A 20029-nucleotide genomic window follows, 5' to 3' on the forward strand; every position below is an offset into this window, starting at 1 on the left:
ATGAATATATTTCGCAACCCATGAGAATAATGAGACAACGTTCAAAATTATAGATTGGCTGTAATAAACAAACGTGCTTTTTTGTAAAAAATGGAATCGGGAGTACTCCATTCTATAATGACAACAGATATGGAAGAAAATATTCGTGAAATAGCATTATCTATAAAAGATTCTGATATGTTGTCATTTATTGCCGGAGGAGATTTAGTCGCTCAGGAGGCACACGACCGCCCTATACCATAAAATTGTCATGCACGATACTTAAAACAACAAGCTTTAAAAGATGACACTGCTGATGATACTAATGATGTCACAGTTCTTGAAAGAAGTCGAGCTTTTGCTAACATTATATCTTTTATAGAAGAGAAACTGCAACAAATGTGACGATCGACATGAACCACTGTGGAGCTTATTTCCAGAATTTTCAAAAGTGTCCCAAAACTCATCAAATGTTCATGTAAGAGAGAATGTATCGGCACCCGATGCAAGTGTTTAAGGTCCGGTTTGCCTTGCACGGACTTATGTAGATGTAGGGTGTGTGTGTGTGGGGGGGGGGGGGTGTTAGGTCAGTACAGTAATGTTAAAATTCCTCTCTCTCTCTCTCTCTATCTCTCTCTCCTCTCTCTCTCTCTCCTCTCTCTCTCTCTCTCTCTCCGGCTCACTCCCTCTCCCCCCTCTCCCGCTTTTATCTACTAGTTACAACATGAAAAGGCCATCAGTTAGCTACCGTAAATGGTAGCCGGTGTATTTAAAGTTTTAGAACGCACATTGTATTGTCGTGGTTATTTCCTCGGATAAGTAATGCTATATAGGAAAAAATAAAAGTGTTAAAAACGCACTGTTATGATAGATTGCCAGAGTGGTTCTATATCAGGTGTTATTTATACGGGTCTTACCTACCTATATGCCAATTTTCAGGATTTCAACCCCAATGTGCACGGTTTTAGCCTAATTTTCCCTAATACAATGAATATGAAGAAAATATATTTTTTTACGCAGTTATTTCCCTTGTTTAATATAGCTGTAATAGGTAAAATCTAAGGCCTTAAACATATACGTTATGATTGATTGCCAGAGTGGTTCTATATCAGATGTTTTTTCTATGGGTCTTAGCAACCTGTATGCAAATTTTCATGCTTTCAATTTGCACGGTTTTAGCCTAATTCCCCCTACTATTTGGATAAAAAATGATTCTGCCGTCTTAAAACAAAAGGCCGCGTATCGGGAACAAAACGAAACAACAAATTGTACAGAAGAGTGAAAAAAAAATCATTTTTTAAAAATTAAAACAAACAACAATGAAAACGTTTGCTCCTATACCGTTAAATATTTCAAGAAGCAATATGATTATGATTATTATTATGATTATGATTATTATTATTATTATTATTAGTAGTAGTAGTAGTAGTAGTAGTAGTAGTAGTAGTAGTAGTAGTAGTAGTAGTAGTAGTAGTAGTAGTAGTAGTAGTAGTAGTAGTAGTAGTAGTAGTAGTAGTAGTAGTAGTAGTAGTAGTAGTAGTAGTAGTAGTAGTAGTAGTAGTATCATGCCAATGATTGTGATAACGACAAAGAGAACAACAACAACGATGATGATGATAATAATAATGAAGATAATTATAATGACGACGACGACAATGACGATAATGATTACTCTGTGTATGGTGCATGGTGTGGTGACAAACATCTTCGTCTCATCAAAATCCAATTAACAGTTTCAAGGGACAATCACCGTGGATTCATTACGTACAACAATCAGAGAGCAAGAGCGCAGAACAGTGTAAATCAACTCGATCAATCATGCTGTGGCTCTAACGAGGACATGGATTGTAATAACGTAACTTGTTATGTATGATACGAAGGCTGATCTCATCCAAGACTGTCAGTCATTCTACTGCTCAGCGTTTTTTTTAAAAACACCTCTTTACAAGAATTGACCAGAATTTTCAAAACTTTTAAATATCACTGAATTAAAATGATCCTCAAGCTTGTCAAAAGTTTCAAAAAAGTCTCAGGTTTAAGAGTTTTGGACATGTCGAGCAATTTCCACCATTTTTTTCAAACAGCCCAAGTGAAAAACAGTTGTTTAGTCAATGCACGCTGATATAATATGTTGAGAATTTTCAAAACTTTTAAATATCACTGAATTAAAATGATCCTCAAGCTTGTCAAAAGTTTCAAAAAAGTCTCAGGTTTAAGAGTTTTGGACATGTCGAGCAATTTCCACCATTTTTTTCAAACAGCCCAAGTGAAAAACAGTTGTTTAGTCAATGCACGCTGATATAATATGTTGAGAATTTTCAAAACTTTTAAATATCACTGAATTAAAACGATCCTCAAGCTTGTCAAAAATTTCAAAGAAGTCTCAGGTTTAAGAGTTTTGGACATGTCGAGGTTTATCTTGAGCCATCGCAATCTCCACCATTTTTTCAAACAGCCCAAGTGAAAAACAGTTGTTTAGTCAATGCACGCTGATATAATATGTTGTATGGTTGTTTGCTTGTTTGCTCTCTTAACTAACAGTGATGTGGCACTGAAAGGTTGTATAGGTATAGAAGGGGGATGGAGGGAGGGGTGAGAAGGGGACGGGGACGGGGGGGGGGGGGGTAGTAAAACAAACAGAAAACAAACAAAAAAACTACCTACCCTCAAATTTTTTCCCTTTCATTTCAAGAAAAATGAGGAGCAGTGATCCTTTTAATGATGTCATATGGGTTAATCAGTCTACTAAGACTGACACGTGATTGGACTCAGGTTTGAATCCAGTGGTTTGGGGTGCAGTGGATGGTTGAGATGAAATTCTAAATGTAAAGGGGGGGAAAAGAAGCCTTGAGTGCGGGGGGCAATCTCTAATCTAGAAAGAAGAAAAAAGGACTGATCTTCGTAAAGAGCACCATCCTGTTAATAAGAAAGTGAAAAGTGAGTTGTCGTTAGAAGTACAAGGAAACAAAATTTAATAACCCCATTGTTCATTTTCTTTTGATGTCGTCGCCGTCGCCTTAAATTGTGACGCAGTATTTATGCCAGTATTTACGAAGGCTCCTGTTGTATTGGGTTGTCGTCAAGCTAACATTAAAACATTTTTTTAACTGAATATTTGTGTAAATTTGGACACGTTCACTGTCTTTTGGTGATCATCGCCACATCTGAGATGTAATTCTTTGGGAAGAAGCAGGCTTTCATCATGATGGCCAATGTAGCGACCAAATAACATAACGTTTGGCGAGAGGTACAGACCGAGATAGACCTATATCATTTTCACAAAATAAAGAGTATTTTGTACCCGTGTCAGTTAACCGAAATAAACCCTATGTTCGGCTTACACTCGACAGAGACCCTTTTATATACCCTTTGAAACATTTCTCATTTATTAAGAAAATAACGTGCCATTGGCTTCACAAATTGCACCTATAAGACGTCGTTGATTTGGAGTCTACTGAATTCTCTTACTCATGTTACATAGGGTCAATTAGCATAAGTATTGGAAACATCATGAAAGCTGATGCTATCCTTGATTACATCTCAGCACACTCTAAACCCTGTCTTACATAATCAAATCCACACAAAACAACTAGATATACTGAAATGCAAATACGCAAAGGCAAAGAGCCCTCTTCCCCCACCCTTAACTCTCTCTTTCTCTCTCCCTCTCTCTCTCTCTCTCTCTCTCTCTCTCTCTCCATCTCTCTCTCTCTCTCTCATTTTTCAGACGCCATTATCATACCCATTTCATTTTGAGACAAAAAAAAAAAAGAACAAAAAAAAAAAAACAACACCCCGATGTTACTATCTATAGCAAAAATATCACGATGCGTTCCTATAACTATTACTATTATTACCCTTCGTGATTAAAAAAATGTAGATGTTCAAGACTTGTTTTTCATCCGGTTTTACTAAAAATAGGTTTTGATATCCTAAGCACAGTGATAATCCTTAATATTAAATCGTTCAGTTCGAGAACCAATCACTGTCCCCAAAAATTGATTTTAAAAAATAATATAGATGAGTACATTGGAGGGGTATAATAAGATTACAGTACTGCTGCGATGGAAATTTCGAACAAGAGCCCAACGCGCGCTGCCAAGGTCGCGCAGCGGCGTTGGGAACGTTTTCGAAATTTCAAACGCAGGGGTTCAAAAACCCGTATTGTTTTTTTGTTTTTTGTTTGTTTGTTGCTTTAGGTCTCTTCCAACACAATTGAGGTTATATGAGAGACCGCTGAAACAAAAAAACAAGCAATCTAACAAAAATAGTACAAATGTCAATCAAAAGCATAACCTAAAGATATCATAAGCTAAATTATAAATAACCAAGAACAAACAGGCAGAGGATTTACAGGAAAAAAAATATCCCCTGTCAAAAATACAATCACAAACCAAAGAAGCAGGATAGGCTAGTAAAGAGAAGAAGAAACGACATCACTATCGGATCGTACACCCATGCGAACATCATAGGTATATGATTCAAGGGTGATGCTCCCATCCAACCACCCGCCCGTATTGTCGTATAGAGACAATAATTGAAAACTTAAAAAATATAGCCCTACAAAATAACAACAGCAATAATTTATGATGTGATAATTTCTAGAATTATATTTTTATTATATAAATCAAAATAAACTGCTTCTCGGTTCGCGATGTCTGTAAAAAATAAATTGGGAAAGAATTTCTGTTTATATGCGGGTAGATGGCAATACATGCTGGAGAATATTCCTGCCTCAAATCCCTCCCAATTAAAATAATGAATCCCAACAATACAATAGCTACTTCGATCAAATAGAAATGGTCATTATTTAACCAAAAAATGCGATTGTTTATTTTTATTAACAATCCATTCTAGGTCTAGCTCTTAATCATAAATAAGAGCTTAAAATTATGACCAATTCGTAGAAGGCGTAAGTATTAGTTGGAATAAAACATCTAAAATTTAGATTTTGTGTTCGTATTAAATGAAAATGACAAGTCGCAGAAGGAATTAATAATACAACAGGCCTATAAAATGCTATAGAGTTAAAACATGTATCTTTGTAGTCCCGTTGAAAAGATACAAATAAAATGAAATGGAAAAAAAAAGCTACCAACATTTCTAGGTTAGTCAAACAGACTATGTTTCCTTAAACTGACAATAATGAAGAAAGTATCAATTAATAACGGCTAGTGGGAAGAGCTGAGAGGAAAGGCATTAAGGCAGATTTCAGTCCTTAATAGGATCATGTTCAACCCTGATTTATCGCACCTCTCTCTCTCTCTCTCTCTCTCTCTCTCTCTCTCTCTCTCTCTCTCTCTCTCTCTCTCTATCACACACACACACACACACATCAACAAATGTGTGTATCAAAAGATATAGCTCTTATACATGAAGGTACATGGAGACATCTAGATAGATGTCATTTAGGTCACTAACTTCAGCGCCAGTAAAGATAGAAGTAAATAGGATAATTTTTTTAAAATCACAGATGTACAATTAAACGCACACGAGAAAAAGTAAGATAGACGATAATTGTTCAAATACGGAACATTTGTAGCTTCCATGGGAATACTATCAATAGACATTGTTTCAGATCGCCTAAAAGACTCAACCAGACAAGATCCCATTAAGAGAAATACACTCAAATTCAAATGCTCACATTATATTACAACAATTAAATCACAGTGACATGATTTACAAGGGGAAAAAAAAAACATCTCTCAAGACTGTAACTATACATTTGACTGTTTCCCTCCCTGCCAAGGATAATGGAAAGGACAAAACCAAGTTATCTTATTCCAAGACAAAGACAGAAAGCAAGTCGGAAAACAGATAAAGGGGGATAGAAACATCAAACGTGACATCCGCTTATCATGAAGGGTAAAACAGAACAATCCACCAAGCTAGATAGGCGAATAGATGGATCACTAAAAATACTCAATGAAAAGTGAGATATGTCGATTGAATGACTACAACATAGATCTGGGAGATAGACAGAGAGAATTTAAAAAAATTGAGAGGGTGATTGTGTGTGCGCGTATGCATGTGTGGGCGAGAAAGAGATGGATAGATAGATTTGTTGGGGTTTTTTTTCTTCTGCTTTTAAGGGTTTACGCCGCTTGCAACACATAGATAGATATATATATATATATATATATATATATATATATATATATATATATATATATATATATATATATAGAGAGAGAGAGAGAGAGAGAGAGAGAGAGAGCGAGAGAGAGAGAGAGAGCGAGAGAGAGAGAGAGAGAGAGGGGGGGGGAGGGAGAGAGAGAGAGAGAGAAAGAGACAGACTCTCAGTGTGAGAGTCAGGATTGCAAGATTTGTCCCTTTTTTAAAAACCAAATTCGAGGAATTTGGTCTTTTTAGATAGCTATGGCCTGAAGATCTTTGGTTTGGAATTTCGACCTTTTTCAAGTTAATAGATTTACTCAAGGCACCAAAGGACATTTTAAACCCATTAAAATCGACTTCTTAAACCACGGAATACAAAAAGGAGACTGCTTTGACCCATAGTTTATTGTATTGTGTTAATATTAGACCTACTGCACGTGTGCATGCGGTTCAGGCTACAATCTAAATAGCATTCTTTTACTAGTGCCGGACAGTCAAGTAGAAGCGTCATTAAAACGGAAGATCCAGGTATCATACTTTTTATAAATTACGCTAAAGCATTGAACTGATTGTCGTTCAATGAACAAAGACGGAAGAAAGATTACAAAATAACAAACAAATCTCTGTATACCAAATTACGCACGAAAAAAAAACACACTAGATATCCATTCACATAAATCTGTAGCGTATTATCGGATACATTCTGAGAAGCATAGACCTCCCAATAAACGAATTCACGGCGACATACTTCACGAGACACGGAAAAGCATTCAGAGGAAGACCACAGACCACTCTGCCTATCACACTATAAATAGACCTGCCAATTGTAAAAATGAACCTTAAATAAAACCTCAGACGACCTTGAAAAATTACAAAACACTGCCCAAGATATTATGATATTAGATCCACGATCTAACCAAACACAACAAGGCTGGAAAGCCCTCTTAACTGAAGTCAGCAAATATGTTCATCCTTTCTGTTGCCAGTCTTCTATGTAAATTACTGTGATCTGTATACTTTGACTTTATATTGTAAAGGCATTTGGTAGCTTCCTCACACCACTGCCTCGGTGTTTGAAACACGCGAAATAGAAAAACTCTTTTCCAACGCTATATTGTTTATCAGTGAGGAGATTAAATTGGCCTTTTTGGAGGGGATGGGGGGGGGGGGGGGAGGGAGGCTCAGTACGAATTTGGCCAACCCGGCCTAATCGAATCTCGCAACCCTTGTGTATGTGTGAGAGAGAGAGAGAGAGAGAGAGAGAGAGAGAGAGAGAGAGAGAGAGAGAGAGACCTATACTATAGGTGTGCATGCTTGCTATAGTGAATTAAATCTCGCAACACTGGAGTGTGTGTGTGTGTGTGAGAGAGAGAGAGAGGTAGAGAAAGTGTGTGTGAGTGTGTGTGTGTGCTTGTGTGTGTGTGTGTGTGAGTGTGTGCACACGCTTGCCCGAGTGAGTATGTGTATTAGGGTGTCTATACCAAAAAAAAACACGAGGGACAATTTATCTAGTGAGTGGCTGAAGGAAACAGTGAGAGAAAGAGAGAGAGTGTGTGTGTGTGTGTGTGTGTGTGTGTGTGTGTGTGTGTGTATGCGTGTGTACATGATTTCTGTAAAGAGTATGTGAAGGGCCTATACAAAAAATGAGGGACTATTTATCTAGTGAGAGAAGGAATGAGTGTAAGAGAGAGAGAGAGAGAGAGAGAGAGAGAGAGAGAGAGAGAGAGAGAGAGAGAGAGAGAGAGAGAGAGTTTATTGTAGAAGCACAAAACGACGATGCTGTGGCAATGACACAGATATGACGTCACAAAAAGCAAGAGAAAACCACCACACCGGCGCGTGTAGGTAGCAGTCGCAGCATTTCTAAAACAGATCGATATGGATTCCAGACTAGTATTACAAGTAGCGGTAAAATAACGGTCGTCGCCGTTAGACCTCATAGGCTAATGACTGTCTCTAGTTTTTGAGTGACTGGGCCACCATAATCATCATCATTATCATTGTTATTAATCCCATCCTCCTCGACTGCTTTAGGTGGCAGGCTTCGAGTTTCTTGTTATTGTTCTGGGGTTGGGCGATGGAGAAAATGATACCCGACATGCAGTAATAACTATTGAACACGACATTGCTTCACGACGGCGATTGAGAGATCGGATCTCAATGAAATAAAAGTCGAAGCATCATGAATTAAATAGATCTGTAGCAAATTGGTAGGTTGAGAAATCAACGTCATGATAAATAGAGTTGGAGAGCGTGGATGGATATAAAAAGTAACAGGGGATGGGACATGAAGAAACGCCGAATTCGACCTTGACTTGATAAACAGAAGTCTTGAAGTCTTAACAGGAATTGGCGTTTTAGGCTAAGTAAAATAAAATGATTTTTTTTAAATTGCGAAAAAAAAGGAACGCAATAAAGCAATACTAAAATATGAATGAATGAATTAATAAATGAAAAATATTTATTATAATAATAATAATAATAATAATAATAATAATAATAATAATAATAATAATAATAATAATAATAATAATAATAATAATAATAATAATAATAATAATAATAATAATAATGCATTGTTTTTGCTAAAAAACTGATGAAATAAGTTTTTACAATGGGTTCCTTGATTAAACCCTTTGAGTGGCATGACCGAGTAGTGGATATGACATTGCATTTGGCGATTTCTTTTGGTTTTAAGCTAAAAAAAAAATTAAAAAATTTTAATGTTTTAAAAAAAAAACAGCCTCCGTTGTTTACTATACGGCTCTGCATTATGGCTGACATTGAATTGAATAAATTATTCATTGTCGATAAAAATACATATTATGCATACATCATTTATACACAACAACTACTAATACCAATGACAACAAAATATAAAAGTAATAAATTGAAAAATAACTATGTATATTTTCTTGGGGAGAGAGGGAGAGAGAGAGAGAGAGAGAGAGAGAGAGAGAGAGAGAGAGAGAGTATATTGATAAAGGAAATAGATTGTCTGATTGTATACAGAAGAAAATAACGAAATAGAAACAAATGGAAACTTGATAGCAATTGAATACGAAAACATCCGTCTTAGTCATGCTTATTTTTAAGTGGAAACAGGTCGATGACCAACGCCTCTTGGTGAATTAATGTTTTGAGGGAGCAAGTCGCCACCATCATGGATAACGAAAATCAAATTTATTGGTTAAGTAGGTATAATAGACATACAAACAAATATATAAAGTTAAACATAGTATGTGTCGTTTTCACCAGGTACCTGGTATCTAGCAATTGACAAATGAATGAATGAATGAATGAATGAATGAATGAATGAATGAATGAATGAATGAATGAATGAATGAATGAATGAATGAATGAAGGAAAATTAACAAGAAAATAAAGAAGTAATTAAATAAAAAATCAAACATTGCATTTCCCAACTAGACCTGCCTAGATAATTTCTGCTGTCTCTCAGGCTTTAATGTGATGTAATAACATACTCATTATTTTCTTCACTGGCTAAAGAAGGGTTTTGAGTCCGAAACGTTCTAAGTTTGGTATTTGGCAAATCAAATGACGGGTGTATATATGTGTTTGTTCCTTCCCAGGATGTCAAAAGAGATAAATATCTCTTAAGAGTACTCTTCAGAATACTTATCTAGAGACTACTTGCACTTACAAGCACCCTGACAAAATGAGACAAATGAGATTAGTGTACTCCTTTAAACCCAATAGAGACACCAGCATGGGATACCGCAGAGTATAGGATAGCAACAGACGTGCACTTCGCGTCGATATCAACCAAAATGGATAACTCCAAAGATTTAAGAGAAAAATAAAATATCTCCGACAGAATCAACCAGCGTCAATCCCTCTCATAAAAAAAAAAAAAACCAAAGACGGGGCCCAGAAAAACGAAATAGTATTGTTACAGAACAAGAACATAAAGCCACAATGAAGGGACAAACAGAGAGTCGAAGAGACGGCAATATAACTCGGCCTAAAAATCTTTCTTTCTTTTTTTTTTTTTTTTTGTACGAGGTCTAATATTACAAGTGGACAAATTTCAAATAACACACGAATACTCTTATTTTAATATGGAAAAGTGAAAAGCAATATCTGAATGTCGGAGAACTGAAACATTGCTCGCTATGAAAGACAAACGAAGTGAAAATCTTTATAAGCAACAACGTCAACACATTTTCATCATAATTAAGGTGTCAAAATATGGCGCTTTAACTTAAATTGTACCAGACAAAGCGAGACATGTACGACTCCCTGGTATATTATATTTCTTATTCTGTTTAGCCCGCACACTCGCATACAGTACGGTAAGTCACAAAAACACAACTGCATTGTCATACACACACCCACCCACACATACACACAAACACATGGAGTGGACACACGTCCATCAAGAGACCAGCCCAGTCAAATTATTAGAGATGGACCAGGAAGAATACGCACATACAACAATCTAGGACACACAGGTGGAAGATGTGCTTCCAACGATTACGGTTTAATATAATCACACACACACACACAAACACACACACACACACACACACACACACACACAACAAACAAACAAACAAAAAAACAACAAACTAAGACCCACTGGATCTTGATTTTAACTTGGTTTCTAAAGGAAGAAATGAACAGTAATGATGTTTACTAACCCCTAAACAGGACATCCTTTAAGAGTCAGCTACTACGTCATTCAGGATGTACGTGACAAGTATCGAATCAGTTACGTTTGGAAACGATTCGGGTGATTTGTCGACTGACTGAGATCGATTCCCAACTATACCCGAGTCATCATCAAGAATTTCAAAGTATGAATTATAGAAAAACACGAAGATTAGTATCCACCTCCCATGAGCATCAATAGAGTAATAAACATTATATCTTTTGGAATTCTTTGACATTCCCCCCCCCCCCCCCCAACACAATCAATAAACACAAAAGGTCTCCCTCTTAGTAAAAAACACAAGGTAGGACCTGAGCGAAATTAAATGGCTAAACTCCAGAACAAGGACAGATACAAAAAGGCAAAGGGAAGTTAATGACCACCACCTTAGCCCCAAATGTCCCTTGATTGTTATGACCATCACCCATGCGAAGAAGTAATATCGCTGCCGTGCCCTAACAAAACGCCTTTCGCTATTTTGACCAGAAAAAAAATGTACATCATACGATCCTCCTAAATACCCCCCCCCCCAAACACATGTATACAAACACACCAGACCTTGTCAAATCAATAAACTATGACATTTGACAAGTTATTTCTCTGTTTATGTGCTTGCAAGGGGGGGGGGGGGGTATTCTTTAAGAAGATTCTTTCTTCTTCTCGCCAAACTGAAAAGTGTTTTTTGTCAGAATGCGGCAATAAGATCGAAATCTCTCTTCTTCTGATCATTATGTGAATAACAACCAATAGACATGCCTTCATTTTTATTCTTAAAACGACTTATGATATATATATATATATATATATATATATATATATATATATATATATATATATATATATATATATATATACATTTTATAAATCAGGTGCGAGAAAAATAAACGGAGATGTTTAGAAGCCTGCAACCGCCAGACTATAAAGTATACAAGTCTGAAATTTTACGACAATTAAACCCAATTATTTCAACAACAACAAAATATTGAAACATTTTAATTCCACGATTGTTTTAATACAACACCTCAAAAATGCCATATCGAAGAATTTGGACGTAGCTAATTCTCAAATTGTGATGTGATCTTTCCGATTCCTCAATTTGCTTTATGATTTATGACCGATCCATAGAATTTTTCCCAATAATCCAACTGTTTTTCAAATGTCTTGAATAGTTAGTCAAGCATTTCGAATTGACTCTTTTAATTCAGTTTGAGTGTAAAACGCTTTAGTACCCTTACATAGCTCTTAAACGATACGATATAAACCATAAATGACCAAGTCCCTGGGATTTAAGTCAAAGTACATTGGAGGCTACTTATCTTTGAAAATAAATCGAATATGATTTCTACTCGTAATGAAACGTTTGTAGCATTGTTAGAAGCATAAAAAACTTATTCCAGACTTTAGTCTCAATTGGTCATTTGTTTTCCAACCAGACGCGGCAACTTCTTACACCAGTAACGGTGCTCTACTAAAACAAGTCGCAAATTTGGAAACTTTCGATATCGTCATTTTTATACGAGTTGGGGTATAACCGACATGGTTTCTTAACAATAAAGCATTTCTTATTCAACTTGGAAAGAATTAACTTAAGGGTTTGTTCTTGTTGCTTGTAAATATTCGACTATTTTAGGTTTCTACGTCATACTGAAATACCGTCGTAAATGGGGGGGGGGGGGGGGGGGGGGGGTGGTTCTCGCACCCTGTAGATATTTCTTTATATCCTAAAAAACAAATTTTAAATATTTTTCCTTTCAAAATTTAAATCTGGAAAATAATATCTCTATGACAATGAGCAAACGCCTTGTATTTTGTTTCTCTCTATTTTTTATTTAATTTCTGAAGAACAGTCTCTGGGACAAATAGAAAAAGATGATGTAATTACTAGAAAACAAAATGAGACCTTCCGCACGATCCTCGCGCTAAGGGAACCAACCCAATTATTCCCGACAAAATAAAACCGTATCTTTAACTTACATTAATAGGAAAATCAAAAACCTAGGGCCTAACTACGACCTATAACTAACTCTGCCTGATAGTAAAAAAAAAAATCCCTAGGACTGCTCTGCACTACCTTTCAACGACAAAATGGTGACGGAGAGCCAAAACAATGCTCATATTAGGAAATTTTAAACGTTTACCGATTAATCAAGGTTTGTTTTACAGCTTTTAAAATGCTACTAAAAATTGACACAGTGAATACATAAACGTCTAACAAAAGATCCAAGGTTAACATAATAATATAAAATGAAGCTACCTCGAGGAAGGTGCGGAAACCTTCCTTCTTTTTTATTTCTTACTATGATGTAAATGCCAGAGTAGGAACCGCTACTTAGTCGTATCTTGTACCCCAATAAAACGACACAAAGAACGATCAGGGATGACAACAATGGCAAACTATGGTCCCTCGGCCATTTTAAATGTGTAGCTTTTGAATGAAAGCTTTTCTAGTGACAGTGACGGAAATCATAATAAGACGCGTTTAGTACAAAGAGAGCTCCTCATAGGACCTTGGCTGAAATCTAAAGTTTGTTACATCTATGGTTGCTGGCGGAATTCAAGAAATTCAGTCCTACATTGTGTGGCATTAAAAACAGATAAATAAATAAATAATTTCATTTGCGTTTTGTGAAATAATCATTCCTTTAGCACGGAGCATAATTCATAACACTAATCTATAATTCGAGTACCTTCAACGAGACTACCTTGTCACTGACACACTACCAATATTTGACTTTAAAATAATAATAATAATAATAATAATAATAATAATAATATAATAATATAATAATAATAGAAGAAGAAGAAGAAGAAGAAGAAGAAGAAGAAGAAGAAGAAGAAGAAGAAGAAGAAGAAGAAGAAGAAGAAGAAGAGGAATTATTTTTTATTATTATCATTATTATAGTATTTGATAATTGATTTCACGATCGCCCCTGGTCAAAAAAAAAAAAAAAAAAAAGGAAGGAGGACAGGGAATTAATATAAATCAAGGTGTTCATTACTTATGCTTGAAAAAAGATTAATGAAGGAAGAACAGGCCATGAAAATAGGGACGGGTTTACAACAAGCAGGAAGAAACATCTTAGTGTTAAGTGTTTGCAAGGGTGTGGACAGAATGTATGTACCGTGCGTGCGTGCGTGTGTGTGTGTGTTTGTAGATAATGTGTGTGAACAGTTCACGTAAGATCAGAGTGTGTATATGTTTGAGAGCGGTCAGTGTATGTGTGTGTGTGTGTGTGTGTGTGTGTGTGTGTGTGTGTGTGTGTTTGTGGAGTGTGACTGTGTCTACCACATAGATAATCAGCTTGTTTTGGTTTGATAGATTGGGGTCACGGGACTAATCGACATCTTCCAAATTGGAGCAGGTAGAAAGTATGCAACTATGACGACGACGAAGACGATGATGATGATGATCTTGGTGTTCAATGGTGATGGCGCTAAAATAAAATGATGGCTGTTTTAACAATAATGGTAATGGTTGTGACATAGAATGATGGTAATCGTGGTGATTTTGAGGACAATGACAGCGGTGAATGATGATGATTAAATATGCTTAAATAGGACAAACACTGCAAAATAAATCATTGATTTAATGAGGATTTATCAATTATCCTAATCTCATCTTCATCTATTACAATACAGCCAATCTGTTTACAACATAAATATGTATAAACTACGCAGACTTCCAATTGACAATAAACTGAAAATCCTAATGGATTAAAAGTTGCCTCCCTCCAATAAAATAGCAGATCTATGAAGGGGTGAGAGAGAGAGAGAGAGAGAGAGAGAGAGAGAGAGAGAGAGAGAGAGAGAGAGAGAGAGAGATAGAGAGAGAGATAGAGAGAGAGAGAGAGAATCTGTATCGAATCAACCTATTAATCAAATATTCTGCATACGTCAACAATGGCCATGAAACATCCGTATTTTTTCATATACTAAGTGCCCAAAAGTAATTTCACTTTTAATATATTAAGGTAGTGGGAATTACCACTGAATACATTGCCAACAAAAAACAAACAAAACAAAAGACTGACCACTTAAGTCAATTAGCATAACAAATGTCACCTTATTTTCACAAACTTTCAGGATAATATTTCAACGGAGTCTTGACGACACATATAAGACGCAAGAAAAACTATATCTATGTCGATAACTGAATAAAGATTTTGGGCCCGAAACATTCCTTTTTACGTATTTTGTACTGATTCAAAGCTGCTATATTAATTTCTATGCAATACTGTTTCAAGGCCAATGCACCAAGCAGATTAATGTTAAACACAAGTAACTATATATATAGAGTAAAGCCATCAAATCATTGACAAAATGTCCATGTCCATGAAGTCTCCAATTTCTATTTTTATTCAAATCAATGCTCTTTGTTCATGAACAATTGATGCAAATCTAAGCTGCTAAAATTCACGTCTATAAACGCATTGGTGATTCATCAATTGAAAATGACAAGGGAAATACTTTTCTATTATGACAAAGTAAAAAAATGTACAAAATGGAATACAGTCAAAGCCATATGTGAAATGCTGCTTTATCAGAATAGCCGTTTAAATGGAATGATATGACCGTGCCATTATATTTTCTATATAACTTCCAATTCTGTCAAAGTCATATTTCTCATTAAGGGCTGTTATTTTTTGACACTCCAAACTTCTATAATACAAAGGTCCATACTCCACTGCAGGAAATGATGCAGCTAACATTCCAAATAACTGGGCTAATAATCTGACAGTTATGAGAGGTTTGAGATTAACAATTAAGTTGACAATTTGATCTCTCTTTTTACTGCTTAAAGCAACGGTCATGTCTAAAGAGCTTAATACAAAACCTAAATGAATCATCTCCTGAGAAGGGAAGAGGATTGACTTTTCTGATATCTCAAATCCTAATGACCTGACAGGAAGTGTAACGTAAATTACTTTCACATTCAGTAAAGAAGGAGCCTTGAATATAAACATCCTCGATCCCTTTGGAACGAAGCTGGGCAACTATGGGTTTCATAATTTTAGAAAATATGCGAGGGCTATCCCTAAAGCCTTGAGGATTTACTTGGAAAAATTTCAAATATTTTGTAAAATCAGGGTGCATAGGTACAGAATGATAAGCATTAGATAAATCAAGAGAGGCCATATAACATCTGGGTTCTAACAGTAGAATACATGTCTGAAAGGTATCTATTTTAAAATGTACATTGCGAAAATGAGTATTAAGTAAGGTTACATTAAGAATCATTCTATATTTCTTTCTCCTGTCAACAGATTATCACTTTTCCCAAAGGAAAACATTATCAATAAATTCACCACTTTCATGATTGCATTTCACAATCAAGCCATCATTCTCATACGGTGTCACCAAAGCATCCAGAGCCTTTTATTCTTCCTGTTTAAATTGAATAACATGAGCAGGCTTATGTTGGAAAGGATTAGATATCAAATCTATTTTGCAACCCGAAATACACCCAAGAATGAATGAATCAGATGTAAATCTTGCCCACAACGAAAAGAAGTATTTAGTCTTTCCTCCATGTCCACACCTTTCTTAATTCCTCCTTTCTTGTTGGTGTTTTTGATTGTTGTTCCAATTCCTGGACTATTGGTAAGGCCCCCTCCGGTACGACACTGATCCCCCTCTCCCTCGATTTTTCCAATGTTGACCTTTGCCTAAAAAGGTAACCTTTTATTGGCACTATACGGATGAAACCGTTGAGTAGATTTTCCAACTCAAATCGAGTCATTTAGCTCTTTGACTGTCTCCCCCACATTAGCACTGAAAAGTTTGTCACTGACTGGGTAAGATGCTTTGCATAAAGAGTTGTACTCTTCCTTAATTTCAACCCTGAATGATTGTCGTCTAAAGCCTTTATGAATGAATAAAATTGATTAAGTGAACTATAATCCAGAAATAGAAATAAATAATAATTAATTAACAAAGCTTCCAAACAATGAACTGATCACTAGAAAGACGCATGCTAAAAGTGATCACGGGAGCGCATTGCGTCCTCCAAATGGCTCCATACGGCATTAAAGTAGACGGAATAACTTCCACTTAATTGGAACAATTTCAGAGCCCTAGCAAATGTTTTAAGAATTGTTTGACTTTCCAACAAATCAAAATGAAAATATTCCCATTAAAATTAACAAGAACCTAGTCATCCAGCTTTTTCAAATGAGCTAAAAAAGGTCAGTACTTTAGCCAATTGACAGTTTTAATGAGCAACAAATGATTAATTATAACACAGATAATGATGCAATGGTTGATTTGCTTTTAATGAAGTATGTCACGGTGATTAAAATTGTATAATTTATTTGGGTTATTGTGGAGCAGGATTCATTTGTACTCTTTTGAGATATGGGAGTAGTAACAATTGCGTATGAATGTGAAGTCAAAGAATGTGATTAACAGATTCAAATTCATCTTCCATCACAACTACACATATGTAATTGTTAAATCTAACAAAGAATGGAAAATAAAACCTCAAACTAACAAATAAATGCATGCTCTGTGTTATTGTATATAAATCAAACCTGCCAACCCTTCATATTCCAAAAGTAGAATCAGAACGTCAGAAAATAGGACAAATTTGAGACAAAATATAGGATTCTTTTAACAATGGATAATTCTGCATCATAATTACCACCAACTTTGCCACCAAGTACATAAAGACAATATTCGGGAAGAGCTGGTAAAAGTACTTATCATGTGTATTAGTCTTAGGTAATGGAATGGGGAAGGGGGACATGAGTGCAATTAATTTTCCTGTTATCTCCTTTGTGGCAATCATTAACATTTTTTTTTTTTACCCTTTTAACCCCCCAATTTTTTTGCTTCTTACCATGATCATCATTTACAATCTTTGACATTTATAATTGACAGAGGAACATTCTTTCAAAAAGAAAAGAGTGGATGAATCAAGTAAGGACATTACGAAACGGTTGCCAAATAATTTACATACCTATACTTCGAGTTTTGAAACAAAAAAAGATAAATTTCTAATGCTTCTGCGGTACTTGCTCTTTTTTTTTCTTTTCTCTCTCTCTCTCTCTCTCTCTCTGCTCTTTCAACTCAAAAGTTAGACGGTATCCACATCTGCTCTGTGGCTAAAAGATCTCTAAGCATAAAAGACCAATATTAGAATGGGGAATGTAAATTAACCAGAGGCTTTTGCATTAATAAGACATAAAAACTAGTCTAAATTATCATTTGATTAGGGATTTTTTCTTCATTCCAACATCAGCATGATTTCAATTTAGGGAAAACAATACATGTGTTGGCCAAACAAAAGGCTCAAAATATTGAAAATAAACATAAACCTGTCTTGAAAACTTTTTTTTTTCTAAGCTGGTAATGCTATACATATTATTTTTCTACTTCATTTTCTTAAAATCATCAAACGCAGGTAATAAAAGATCAAAAATAGGCAAGAGAGGTAGACGCATAATCAAATCTTTGTTGAATAGTAAAATACCAACTTCAAATAAAACTGATATAAATTAACAACACAGAATTACTGAACCATGTCATTAGTGGTTCTGACCTGTAACATGTTCCATCTGCATTCAAATGGAAGCAAATTCTCTATTTTATAAAAAAGAGTTGACCAATATTACATCCTCTTTTATTCAAATATCAAAGGTGAAATAAAGAGACAAAAAAAAAAAGCGAACATACTATTAATATTACTTAAAATGTTAAAATGGGTCAACTGATCAATGACTGTGACTATCCATATTTGTGAGGAGGAAAAAAAATGAGTTTTAAAAATGATAGAAAATATGTATTACAACTATCACAGTTTACACACTGTAATGATGTTTCAACTAAAATCTGAAAAATTTGACCAAATCGCCCCCCCCCCCCCCCCCCCCCCCCCCCCCCCCCAATTCGAAAAAATGTATATTAATATGGAATCTAAGTTTGGTAGACCTACTAATCTACATAAAAATCATAAATGAATAACATAAACAAATGGTAGACAGGTCAAAGACGTTGAATACTGATTTGAAGATATAGACGTTGATGCATGGTTTCATTCACACATAACACACGCACACACACACACACAAATAAAATCACACACAAGACTATCATTCGAAAGATTTAGGCCTATAGGCCTATATTTATATTACTCATTACTATTACCAGTCAAGGATAGAAACATGAACTAAAAGCAGTGGGGATCTATTCATGAATGTCCACTCACGGATGTGATGTGCTTTGGGTGTGGTCATCTGCTGGCACTGACGTTGGTTTAAAGTTAAAAATAAAAGGACGATCATTGATCAATAATTGACACAAACTCTAAACAATTCAGTATGTAATCACATGACCCAAATAAATCATAAACGAAGTCACTAACCATTCCGGGGGATTTAGCATCATAATAATCATTTTTAAAATCTGTCTAGGGGTAAAAGTTTTAAAGCGAGAAGTCGACATAATGTACAGCATAATTGAGATGAGATAAATTGATAAAAGATTAAATTCTTTCTAATCTCACTCTTACTCTTACTTACCTTTCTGTCAACGAAGGCACACGCAAGTTCGTTTAGAAGTGACATAGATAATTCACTATCCATGTAGAATGATTCCCTCATTAGTCCAATCTGCATGAAGAATGAGAATCTACCTCTCATAGGACTTGTGGAAGTAGAATCTGAAGAATCCATTTTTACTCCTTGAGATGTAGCTATCCAGGGGGAAAAGCTACAAACAAAACACTATTCAACCAGTGTATTCGTCACTTACTGCAGTCACTTTTACTCCAGTCTAAATTGAACAAAAACAACAATTGGATGAATAATCTATATAATCCAAGTTTCGACTTAAAAACTTCATTCCTTCATTTTAAGGAGGGTGAGCACAGCTTGTAGCTCAACCCTCGATGTCTCCTCGTTTGCTTGTCGTTCCAACCTCTTCTACTTCTAATGAAATCTTTCGAGCTAAATTTAGTTGAACAGACGAAGTCGTGTAAGACAAGTAGATAAACAGTAGACTGGAGAGAGTCAGAGATCGATACGACTCGGAATGTGAATGAGGGACAGAGACACTGGATATTTTTTTTAATAAAAAAGTGCATTGGGTCACTCTCCATTATTTACTTTATTAAATTACAGCCAAGCATATCGAATGATAAGCATTATGGCCATTAATGCAGTTTATTGATTTTTTCTATGATTTTTTTCCAAATTCGGTGTCAGGTATCTTCGTTAGACCGATTCGGAATCGAATCAATCGGGGACAAACGACGAAGCC

General features: G+C 35.5%; 1 protein-coding gene across 8 annotated transcripts in view; it reads right to left on the reverse strand.

The window, feature by feature from the left end:
- The window catches only part of LOC144968175 (serine/threonine-protein kinase D3-like), a 186242-nt gene that overhangs the window by 97971 nt on the left and 68242 nt on the right, over positions 1 to 20029 (reverse strand). For 2 of the 8 annotated variants that reach the window (XM_078906248.1, XM_078906289.1), the window contains exon 1: positions 19291 to 19949. The exons of 3 other annotated variants lie outside the window; for them this stretch is intronic. In XM_078906248.1, coding sequence (XP_078762374.1) covers positions 19291 to 19443 — 153 coding nt within the window. In that variant the 5' untranslated portion in view covers positions 19444 to 19949. Of the gene's footprint in view, positions 1 to 19290; positions 19950 to 20029 lie in introns of those variants that run through there. 3 more of the 8 variants (XM_078906259.1, XM_078906299.1, XM_078906275.1) reach the window with 3 other exon arrangements.

This window comes from Berghia stephanieae, chromosome 1, assembly GCF_034508935.2.
Source record: "Berghia stephanieae isolate SIO BIC M18660-M18661 chromosome 1, UCSD_Bste_1.3, whole genome shotgun sequence".
Classification (NCBI taxonomy): Eukaryota; Metazoa; Mollusca; class Gastropoda; order Nudibranchia; family Aeolidiidae; genus Berghia; species Berghia stephanieae.